The sequence below is a fragment of the Protopterus annectens genome, chromosome 5.part0, assembly GCF_019279795.1.
Source record: "Protopterus annectens isolate FY-2018-M chromosome 5.part0, PAN1.0, whole genome shotgun sequence".
Taxonomy (NCBI): domain Eukaryota; kingdom Metazoa; phylum Chordata; order Ceratodontiformes; family Protopteridae; genus Protopterus; species Protopterus annectens.
In genome coordinates, this window is record NC_056735.1 from 1144851385 (window position 1) to 1144863953 (window position 12569).

At 40.9% G+C, this 12569-nt stretch overlaps 1 protein-coding gene across 1 annotated transcript in view; it reads left to right on the top strand.

The window, feature by feature from the left end:
* Positions 1 to 8231: 8231 nt before the first annotated feature.
* TGFBRAP1 (transforming growth factor beta receptor associated protein 1) overlaps positions 8232 to 12569 on the top strand; it is a 1222189-nt gene continuing 1217851 nt past the window's right edge. The window contains exon 1 of the mRNA XM_044070999.1: positions 8232 to 8936. Within this exon, the coding sequence (XP_043926934.1) occupies positions 8252 to 8936 (685 nt within the window). The 5' untranslated portion in view covers positions 8232 to 8251. The remainder of the gene's footprint in view (positions 8937 to 12569) is intronic.

The following is a 12569-nucleotide window of genomic DNA, read 5'->3' on the forward strand; positions in this document are numbered from 1 at the left end:
CTGCTAATTGAACCTTTGTTACCTTTGTAATAGTCGGGGCTTCATTCCTCTATACTAGTTGAGCTGGCCAGCTTTGCTGTCTTTTTCTCCAAGTTGTTGGAAAACCAGGTTATGGCCTTTGTGGAAATTTATTTTCTGGAGTAGGGAATGATATTTTCTTTTTCAAATGACTTGGATAGCTCTATGAGCAAAAGCTCAGAAATTCTGTTAAGACGCCTTGGTGTAGAATAACTTTATACCAACTTGGCAGTGCCATCTGAATGATTTTACTGATCCCAAAGAGCAAAGCTCTGTGGTAGACCCTTGAGCCAGTCACACAAAAGGGTTGGGGCTTTTTGCTACTATCTATGCTGCAGTTTCCCCTTCCTCTAGGATTCAGTGAGAAAGTAAATCAGTTTGGGGACAATGTGTACTTTCATGATGGCGCATTTCTTGTGGACATTTAGCTCTCCCCCCACTTGAATTGCTAAGTGCTGTATGCTTCTCATCAGTCACCTGTGTGACTACCAAGCAGTGCTCACCTCTTGAGCAAGGACATTTTTATGAGAGACTGCAGTAAATGGAGCACAGACAGTATTAGACCTAATATCCATAGTCTGTTGATAATATGGAGAGGTTCCAGTAATGTGAAAACTCTTTGCAATCACTCTGTATTGTTTCTCTTGGGTTTATGGAGTTTGGTGTGTGTGTGTGTGTGTGTGTGTGTGTGTGTGTGTGTGTGTGTGTATATATATATATATATATATATATATATATATATATATATATATGGGTCTACTTCTATTCGCTGACAGCCCATTTCACTGAAACCCATTTCACACACCCCCAACTATATATAACAACTCCACAGTCGCACAACAGTGGAGAGGGGGGCAAAACCCAGGTTTTTGCCTTGAATACTTTTGTCAATGAAATGAGCTGTCAACGAAATGGGTTTCAGTGAAATGGGCTGTCAGCGAATAGAAGTAGACCCATATATATATATATATATATATATATATATATATATATATATATATATATATCTGTAGGATCCCTGGGAGTAGAGAAAAAATATAGGGAGGGATGGTAGATCTAGAGGTTTTCACTTAACCTTGAACAAAGAAAGATTTCCTCTTGTGTTGTAGTGAGGGCACATTAGAAGTAGTGATTTTTAACTCTATATTGTGTGTTATAAAAAGTTTCTCAGTTTTTTTCTATATAGGAGATTCTGACACATTGGTGACCATTGAGTAGGTCTGATTCAGTTCTTTTTTCTGTTATGTATATTATGTAACTCATTTGGACCCGTCTTCTAATCTTTTTACGTCACACTAATCATTCACAAAAAACAGGAATTAGAAAGGGAAGTCTCAGTGTGAATTAATAAATGTTTATAATGGTTTCCGTGCAGAGTAATCTCTATAATATAAACCTATTGCTAACCATATTTTAGTTATTACTGCTGGTACTTCGTGAAAATCTACTGCCAATCATTAGCGGACCGGAGTTCCGCTGTGGCGACCCCTAACCGGGAAAAGCCGAAAGACAAACAAGAACTACTGCTGGTACTTCCTAGATAAAGTTACAGACCCATTTCTTGTAAACTAACTTCAAAGCAGAACAATTGAATTTATATCCCTGCCTGGTTAAGTGGAAGACTGTATAGAAATGGGAATGCTGAGCCTAGGATTTGTGAAACTACTGTAGAAAAATTGCCAAAAATAATTCTTAACAATATTTTGTACATTTGTTCTTTTAAGTTCTGATTTGTAAGTTTAAAATGCTCTCTACTTTTAGGTTCTGATTGCAGTATAGCTTTAGTTTTCGTTTCATCCTCAGGGTTGAAAACCTTTGATGTGAAGTTGTTCTGTCTCGCCCTTCATTCTTACTGATGGGTTCAGAGCTGGTCCTCGGCTCTGACTCGGCCAACTACAAAACTCGAGGTCTCTACCCAGCTCGAGGCCAACTCCCTATCCCATGATGCAGTCTGAGTTACCTCAGATCTCATTTGCCGTTGCAACAGATCAGAGGATCTGTCACAGCTCTGGCCAGTGAAAGTTTCTTTATTATATTTTCTGGAGTTTGTATATCTCTTATAGTGGGAATAGCTATCCCTTTTCTTTTCTCTTTGATGTAAAATACGTTTGGTATTTTCAGAGCTATGTTCTAATATTTTTAGTAGTGGGTAATTTGTCTAGCTCTCTGGCCGTTTATATCTTAGGCCTTTGTTATCTCCCTTTCCCTTTGAACATTTAGATAGTAGTGTATAGCACTTTTTGTGAATATTTAGATTAGTAGACTAAATTAGTTAGTCTTCCTTTGCGTGTATATGTTTAATTAGTTAATTGATAGAGTCCATTTAAATTAGAGGTTTGCTGAGCCTTGTTTATTTCTTTAGATTTGTCAAAAAGTCGAATTTTAGAGACTGTTAGAGTGTTATATTTGCTTTTCAGGACCATTTAACTGCTTTGGTGTTTGTGCATATATTGTATTCTCGAGGTCCTTCCTTTTTGTAGGCCTTTTCTGGTGCTCTTTTGATTTAGGATGGCTGATCAGGATAAGGAGCAACACCCCAAATCAGGGTTTAAGAAATGCCCTAAATGCGGACAAAAGATGTCTGACCGATGGTCATGTAAATTGTGTTTATTGTTTAGGCGAAGTGCATTTGCAGGAAAACTGCTCCATTTGCCATTCCTTCAGTACCTGTGTTTTGCACGAGAGGAAGAGGAAGTTAATAGACAGAGGATTGCTAAAATCCTCCTTTCTGGAAACCTTGGACAAAGATGGACATGACAAATCTTCAAGCAAATCATCAAAATCCTCTAAGTCTTCAAAATCGGACAGAGACAATCTGCATCGAAGCCACTTGAAAAATCTTTGACGTCGGCTCCTCAGACTTCGGAGCCAGGTGTCGTTACCTTTTGGAGCAATTCCCCAGTCTTGGAACCGGTCTCTGCAGTGTTAAAATCACAGATAGTTCAGTTAGTGGCTTCATCTATTCCATCTTCTCTGTCATCGAGAACCCTTTCAGATTTGGATGTGGATCAAGTGGTGCAGAAGTTATTACAGACATTGGCACTTGCTAAATTATTATCGGGTCTGACCCAAGGGGCCTCGGAACTGACAAGAGTACCTCCTTCTACTTCTGTTCCTCCTCCGATCTAACCCAGGTCTTCGGAGCTGGAGGAATTGGAACTAATGATTGTGGAGGCTTCGGAGCTGACACCTGTTCCAGTGCCATCGGTGCCTACTTCTCTGACTTTCTCAATGCCTGTTGAGGAGTCTAGGAGCCTACACTCACCGGTCTGGTCCGGGGAGGATAGTCAAACCGATCATTCGGTTCTGACTCTGCCACTCGGGGCTTTGGAGCGGATGAGTTTGGCACCTACCTTGGGATTGGAGCCCGCTGCTCCAGTGCCAAAAGAATCCTTTGTTTCTTCGGATCTGGGGGTTTCTTTGCACCTGAGCAGAGGTGCCTTCGATGCTGTGAGGAGAGTAATGTCCGCTAGGACGTCCGCAGCTTCAGGACTAGTGACCTCCTTCCCTAAAGTGTCTCTGTCGTCTTCTGTTTCACCGATCCCACTAATGTGTAGAGACCTGAAGCTTCAGGAAGCCCCACTGGGTGGACCCTGCTTTTCCGAGACCTCACTAGAAGCTCCCACTGATGAGGTTTCCAGGAAGAGAGTATGCAAGAGGAAGCATCTAAACTCCCCACAGGACTCCATCACCTCAGACACTGACTTAGATGAATCAGAAGGGTCCCCACAGTCCTCCTCAGAGGATATCTCCTTTGCAGATATCTTGGAAATCCTTAAACAGAGGGGTGGCTGGCAGCCCATCAACCCTACTGATGATGAGTCTGTTCTCCTGAAGGCTTTTAGGACTCAACCCTCCACCTCTTAAGTGTCTCTGCCCTTCAATGAGCTTATGGAGCTGGTCTCACGAAGGGCGTGGGAGTCTCCGGACATCATGGAGCCTGTCCCTAGGAGGCCTAATAAATTTATAACTTCCCCCAACAAGACGTTTCTCACTAAGGGGGAGTGCCTATTGGTGCCATGGTGGTGGCGGTAGCCACCAAGAAAGAGATGTCAGAAACTTTTTCATCTGTCCATCCTCCTAATAGGGATTCTAGGGTCATGGATAGATACGGAAAGTGTATGTTTAGTTCAGCGACTTTTGCCATACGATCAGATTGCATCTCCTTTACTTGTTCATCAGTGAATGCTCCACTACAACACAAAATAAAGGCCCATTCAACTAGAGCTGTTTCCACTTCTTTAGCCTTTACTGCCAGGTTACCAATAGATATGGTTTGTGCAGCAGACACTTGATCAAGGCCTCATACCTTTATCTCTCATTATAAAGTAGATAGGGCATCCAGGGACAGGGCTTCTTTTGATTCCACTCTCATGAGGAATATACTCTCATGAGTCACCCAAGAAAGATGGTGCTTGGGACGCTACCCATCAGTAAGAATGAATGGCAAGATAGAACAACTTCACATCAAGAAGTTATGTACTCGCCATAACGTTCCATGTGAGTTGTTCATCTTGCCTACATTCTTACCCCCCCCCCCCAACCTACCCCCTCCAGGCTTTCTCAAGGACAGAGAATTTTGATTTGTCATGGTCTGATTGTCTTTTTCCTTTGTTTTCTGATCTTAGGAGTCAAAGAATGGTATATGGCATATTTGGGCAGCAAACAAGATCGGAGGTAACACAGGGTGCATCATGGGATAGGGAGTTGACCTCTAGCTTTGTAGTTGGCCATGTGCTCCGAACCCATCAGTAAGAATGAAGGCGAGATGAACAACTCACATGGAACATTATGGTGAGTACATAACTTCTTTTTTATAATGACATAAAATGTTTTAGTCTCATTTGTATATGTTTTGCATGTATTTGTAAAATATTAATGTTTTGTTACATGGATTACTAGTTTTGGGTTTGTCTGTACTTTGGCTACTGATATAACTTGTAGTGTAAAAGATTTTGTTTAAAGTCACACTCTGCAGTGGCTCCACTTTGTGTGTAAAATGTTGATTGCTTTACAGGTGTGGTCCTTTTGAGTATTGTGGCAGCATTTGTAGCTTTGAGAGGAATGTGACTTCAGACTAACAAAAGTGGAGTGACAGACTGTAAGCTGTGCTTGTATACAGCTGGAGATACTTTAGTGTGTGGATAGAAAGCATGCTGAACTCCTGAAGTATTTATTTTATGAATTTATTTTTATTTTGTTTCATTAACTGGGGTAAATGACTAATCCTGATGGACCTTTGTCTGTCTCCATCCTGAGATAACCAAGTAGGAACAAGTACAAATGAATGCAATGAAGTGTTCAAGTAATTTACTTTCCACTAAGATATACAGTGCAAAGAAAGGTTCACAAAGGATATGTACACATATAGGTAAAGTATGGAAAATTTCAAACAAAATTTAAAATGAGTATGGTATTATGATTGTAATGCAAGCATTCCTTACACCCCAAGGAGCATGAACACTGGCCAACAGACTGAATAGATGCTGGTACACAAGGAATGACTTTTTCATTGTATTTTGAAGAAAATTAGCTTTTTATACCAGCTGTAAATCTAATATCTTACTCTGAGATGCTTTGGCACCAGGAGATAATGTTAGGGTTTTTTTCTTGTTCCCATTACTCATGTTTGCTCCATTAGCATTCTAAAAGCACCATTGGCAGCTGGTGGCAGTAGCCTGATGTGGGTAATCTTACTCTTTTCCCTCCATTTTACTGGCTACTCACTATATGGCTGTCTGGTAATTCATTTCATCTTGTCTCACTGATAGTCCTTTTAATATTCATTCAAGGTCTAATAAATCTTAAAATGGGATCCTTAAAACTGCCTCTCCCAGCCATAATTCCCTCTTATTCATCTTCATTTCTTTTCTGATGTCTATCCACTGCTATTCCCACTTTGCTGTGTCTCACTGTCACCGTAGTACCCTTCCCTTGCTTTCCTTTGTAAAGACTGAAGTAATTATTTGGGGCAAATCTGTTCCTCTCCCCTTTTTTTCCTCTAGATTTAAAGAAACCTTTGTTCCCTTCATTCACTGCAGTGCAGTTAGTTATTTGGAGATGTATAAAGCAGGTTAACTGCATTTAAGAATCTACTTTACCTTATTATGTGCTCAATAAATGTTCTCTGTTTACAGTATTAAAAGCCTTCTGTATGTTTAGTAACACCGGTTCTGCCTGACCTGCCCCTTGCTTCCCTACCCAAACCTCAGAATTCAGAAATACTCTCCAGTGGCCTCCTGATGATGCTCATTTCTTTCTTACAGATCTCACCTGATCTTAAAGCACAACATTAGGAAGAAGTTTTTTCCAACCTGCCCTATAACTGGGGAGACGGACTGCCACTGACATTACCTAATGATATTGGCAAAAGATCAGTGGATCCTTTGGATCTCCTTTCCCCTTAGGAATTACAACAGTAACTGCTTCAGTCATTGAGGTCAGCAGCTTCCCTCCCTAATTTCATAATGCTGTTAACGCAACCACCTGCAGTCTCACTATGTTGAAAAATCATTGAGGAAGTCGTCAGGCTCCCTCCTTCCTTACCACCTATCATTTGCATAATCCCTGCCATCACTTTTTATTTCTACTTTTCTTTCCTCAGGATAGGGTCTTTCCATATCTTCAACTCTTTCCCATTTTCTGAATATTTTACCATACAGTCCTTTAAATCCTTCCATTATTTGTTTGTTTCTAGTATATATGTTGCCTTCTACATCCTTTATTGTTAGTACCTGACTTTTCTGACAATGACCGGAATAAACTTGCTCCATTTTTGTCTAGTGTAAAGTGAGTATTCCTTTTCCACAAATACACTGCCATCACCATTGTTAAATACTTTTCCTTTTTGACATAGTTTTGTCATAATCATATTCTGCTAGTATGACTGCATTTTAACAAGTATGGGTCTCTGCTTCTTTCTGGAGGTTAAATTTAGGAGTATATATGTGATGTTAACTCTAGATTAACATATATCCTCCTGTGGAACACCAGTTCATTTACTTATTTGTGCTTGTATAAAGTTAATGCAGTTCACTTTCTTCATCTTCATACCCTGTCCTCCACACCTACTGTGCTTTGAAAGATTTCTTCTTTTAATGCCTCAGTCTCTGTCATTCTTTCTTCATTTCCATGTATGACCTCTTCAGTTCTAGCAGTTCATCAGATTGACTATTTAATATTTCTATTTTTTTCTAACTGTTTTTCATTTGGTCATGTATAGTCTTCCAGTGTCCCACTGATTGTAAACATTTCCAAGTGCATGTGATCTTTCTCTCTGGTTTACTTTAAGCTATCTCCTGTATTGATGCTGCACATAGGTCTGCTTCCTGCTGATCATCGTTGAGATTCTTCTAATCCAGAAGTTTTTTTTTTTTTTGTTGAAATTTATATTTTCCATTTGCTGACATTCAAACAGTGTGTCTGCTAGATAGTAGCTGAATGTCTCCCAAATGCCTAAATTTAACCAGATGTCTAAGAAGTTCTCCGGTTTCTCACTGGGAGAGCTCTAGTTAGTTAGCCACCCACCATCTTAAGAATGCCAGGCATCTAATTTTTTAGCTTTTTGGGACTGGTTTAACATATTATTATTTAGTTTCTACCACCTAAGTACCCACCTTTGCAAGTGATGTTTGGAGCTATAGTCATAGGGTATCACTTGTTTTCAGAGCATCTTAAGGCAAGTGATAACTTGTGGAATACTTACTGTTATCACAGCATCTTTGAGACAGTTCTTTGGCAATAGGCAAATTATCTTCCTCTTCCAGCCTTCTTTGATTGGAAGCACTTCATCCACTTGCTATGTATAGACCATTTTAGCCTGCAGAACTCTACAGCTAATAAGTACCTTGAAGGAATTTGCTTCTTGTGAGAAGAGTTTTTATTGTAAGATAATGGTCAAGAGTTGCTGGAGGGAAAGGGTGCGATCACTTAGCTTAGGTCACTGCTCACAGCAGTGGGCCTCATTTGCCAGAAAAAAAAGCTGACAGTGGGAACAAGATCATTTCAAGGTTGCCTTCCCTGTCCAGAGGATAGTCTTCAAGATCAGAGTGAGTGTCGCACAGAACTTTGTATATGTTTATCTTATTTTCCCAGACCAGAAATGAATGTAGCTGAACTTGTTTGCCAAGACTGTGAGCAATGTTGTAACTATGTTGATATCTTCTATGACTATCATAAGTGTAGGACAATAATTTCTTTTCTTTTCTTTTTAGCAGATTATTTGGAAGACACGATGAGTGTCAAAGCCTTTGAACTTATTCCAGCTGTTGATTGTGAACTGCTTATGGGAGACAGAGTACGAATAAACATTGAATGTATAGAATGCTGTGGGAAGAATCTTTTCATTGGATCTAGTGACTGCTACATATATCATTTTTTACTTGCTGAAAAGATATCTACAACAGGAAAGCTTACATTTTCTGTTACCAAACAACTGTGCAGACATCTTGGACTGAAAAAGCCCGTTAATGAACTTAGAGCTGCTTCTGCACTTAGTCGATTAATGGTGTTGTGTGACAATACTATAACTCTAACTAATATGTTGAACCTTGAGCCAGTTCCTACTGGAGCAAAAATTAAAGGGGCAGTTACATTTACTGTAAATCAGAATCCTGTTAGTGGAGACCCTTTCTGTGTGGAAGTTTGCATTATTTCAGTTAAGAGACGAACAATCCAAATATATATGGTTTATGAAGACAGAGTACAAATTGTTAAGGAAGTTTGTACTCCAGAACAGCCTTTTGCTGTGACTTTAGACGGTTACTTTCTTTGTATAGCACTAACTACACAGTACATTACAATGAATTACAGCACCGGTGCTTCCCAGGACCTCTTCCCATACAACAGTGAGGAGAAGCGCCCTATCATAAGAAGGATTGGCAGGGAGGAGTTCCTTTTAGCTGGACCTGGTGGACTGGGTGAGGCTGTGCCATTTTTATTTAACATTGTCCTTATATTTTTATAACATTTGATACAACTCATGTGAGGCAATATTTTTTAAATAAACCACACATTTTGTCGAATGATTCAGTTGGAGTCCATTCATGACAGAATTGGGGTAGAGTCTGTAGTGCCCATTTGTTTGATAGAAACTTCTGGATATTTTTATTTTTTTTTTTTATTGAGCCTGCCTGAGAAGACTTGTGTTAGGCCAGGAATTTCTTTCAGTTTAGCAGGAGGAGTTGCATTCTGTTCCATTAGTATGACTTTGTGCTAGAATAATTAATAAAATGGGATACAAGGGGCATAGCCACTGCCGTGGAGGATATGGGGGCCTTGTTGCCCATGAATGTATATAAAAATATATATTTTTTTCAATTTTCAAACTGTTCTCTAATTTTTCCACCTAATGTTATGCATCATTGAGCTAGGCTTCACAAACCTAAACCATATCCAAAGTTTCTCTAACTTTTGATTTTTCTACATTTATTGGCTTCTATAGTTTTGAACATTTCTAATGCTCCTAACCTACCTGTATTAGTTCATCAGCAGTTGTGCAGTATCGTAGAAAGGTTTAGTTGTAGATGTTCATCGTGTTACATTGCTGCAGTCATTACACTTGGGTTATCCTGCCGTCAGGCGATCCCTCAGTCGGCCTGAGTTCCAAAGTCTTGGTCCGGCGTCTGTTGCTTTTTCCTTGACGTCAGTGCGACAGGGGTATAACATGCAGCCAACGCCATTTTCTTCAGTCTTTCTTGCCGCGCGGTGCCCGAAGCAAAAGCAGTTCGCAAGTGCTGGTCGGCCAACTCCTGAGATTTTCATTCCGAATCCAGAACCGAAGTCTTCTACAAAGCTAAGAACCCCATTGGGAAAACTTTTTCTTGCCTCAGACCGATGTCAGTAAAAGTTAATAACTGTATTCCTTGTGGGAAGCAAATACCTCATAAGGATTTCCATTCTTATTTTATCTCATGCCTAGGCCCAGACCACGATGTCACAGGTTGTCGGTTTTGTGGTAGGTTTAACAAGCGCACTATTAAACATCGGTTTGATTTTGCCCGACATTATTTTGGCATAAAATTACACTATGCCGTCAGAACTACAGACGACCAGAATACATAAAAACCGCAAAGACAAGGACAGGCATCCGAGGCCCAAAACTGATGACAAAGCCTCTTCTAAGCCAGTCGCCGGTTCTCCGGTTTCAATGAGGCGCCTTCGCAGCCCCTGACAACCGCTTCTTTAGAACCACAGGCCACCTCTGACTCCCACGTGGAGATGGCTGGGCCTTCGACGCACCAGATTTTCAGCCTACCGAGACTAACCCTTCAGAGGGATCTGGAGTAGCTGAACAACCCGTAGCTTCAGAGGGTGTTTTCAGACCTACTCAGTTAACCATTAAATCTTCTGCTAAGTCTAAACCTCCTTTAAAAACAAAGAAACAAATTCAGCATTCACTAGGACAGGCCACCATGCCTAAGAAACAAATGCTCAAAATGGCCGAAGACTTGATCACTCTGATCTGGGGGTCCCATCCCCCTCCTGATAAAAGGCCTAGACAGGATGCAGACTATGACTCATCCGACCAGGTATCCATCCCTTCAGATTCATCCTCATACCTAGGATACTCTTTACCCCCTTATGAGGATTCTGATGCTGAGGAATCAATTCCTTCAGCCTCTCCGCCTGAGGACTACTCCTTTGGGTAAACCTTACATACCATGAGGGAGCATTTCCATTGGGAGGGCCAGGATTACTCAGAATCCAAGAAAAGGCTCAGAGATTTCCTTTTATTACCTCAACACAGACCCCTTGCTATTCCGCCAGTGTTAGATATTGTGGATGATGTGTATACTGAATCCAGTTTAAATCCTGATTCTTTACCTCCTGCTCCAGTTAAGCCAGACAGATACTACAGAGTCCCTGACTTTCACAAATTTCTTTATAAAAGCCCTGTTGCTAACCCTGAAACTATTTCTCAGGGCCCCAAAGGGGTAAAGGCCTCTTCAGCAAAGAATCCAGTCCCCTCTGACAGAGATCCCAGAGCATTAGACAGATGAGGGAAGAAAGTATATACATCTGCAACTTTAGCAATGAGGGCCTTAAATTGCCAGTTTCACATGCTAAAATATCAGCAATATTTGACGTCTCAGTTGAACATAAAATGCTTCCAAACTCGGATCCTCCTAATTATAAGGAAATTCAGGATTTATTGCATGCAGCTGAACAAGTGGGAAAACATCCTTTACAGTGTGGTTTTGATTCATTAGAGGCCTCCTGTAGAGCAGCAGTTACAGGATTTGTCATTAGAAGACATGCTTGGTTAAAAGAACATACGTTACCAGATCATGTTAAAGCAAAATTATTGGCTGCACCTTTGCAGCAGGATGTGTTATTTGGAGTTAAGGCAGAAGAGGTATTAAAGAAAATGGAGGATAAGGCAAAATCTATGCAAACGGTTCAGCCTCCTCGATTTAGCAGAAATTGGCCGACAAAAAATTGGTCCTTTCCAGTTACAGACAGACCTCAAAGGGGCAGATACAGACGTCAAAGAGGTAGAGGTCAACCACAAGGTCCTTACAGGCCTCGACAATGGGGTGCATCAACTCAGGAAGAAGGGGAAGACTGGCCCCAACCTTATAAAAAACAGCCCCAATGACTTCCCACCACAGCTGCCAAACAGTTCTCTCTTGGCAGCCCCCTTGGGAGGAAAACTGGCACTTTTCTGTCACAATTGTCATATGATCACCAAAGACAAATGGGTTCTCAACATTGTATCTCAAGGTTACAGGTTCCACTTTCACACTCTGCCAAGATTAAACGGAATGCCAAATCTGCCACCAAATCAATGGGCAGAGGCTCGAAGACAAATTACAGCACTCATGGACATGAGAGCTATTCAAAAGGTTCCAACACAGGAGCAAGGACAAGGATTTTAGTCAAGGCTCTTTCTGGTTCCCAGAAAGGACAAAGCCTGGAGGCCCATTCTGTATCTTTCTTCTCTAAACACTTACCTGGATGTTCCAAAATTCAAAATGTTGACACTACAGCAGCTTCTTCCCATGCTGGGCAAGAAAGCTTGGCTTGTAACTTTGGACCTCAAGGAGGCATACCTGCGTGTCCCTGTCAGACAAAACTGCAGAAGATACCTCAGATTCATAGCTGTTTCAATGCACTACCAATTCTCTGCACTGTCCTTTGGCTTATCCACTGTGCCCAGGGTCTTCACAAAGTGCCTGGCACCAGTAATTGCATTTTGCAGACAGAAAGGAATTCAAATTTATCCGTACCTGGACGACTGCCTGATTCAAGCAGAGAGCAAGGACATTCTTCTAAAGCATCTGGCATTTGTAAAAAAGTTATTAAGTTGCCTAGGGTACACAGTAAACGAAAATAAGTCAAAACTAGTGTCCTCACAAGAGTATTCCTGGGTGCCAGCTTGAATACAACGGCCCAGATGGCTTATCTCACGCCAGACAAGCAAGGACAACTGATTCAATATTTTCAATTGTTGACAACAAAGACCCAACTCCCTGCAAGAAAAATTCTGCAGGCCTTGGGTTACATGGCATCTTGCATACTACTAATTCCATATGCCAGACTGCATATGA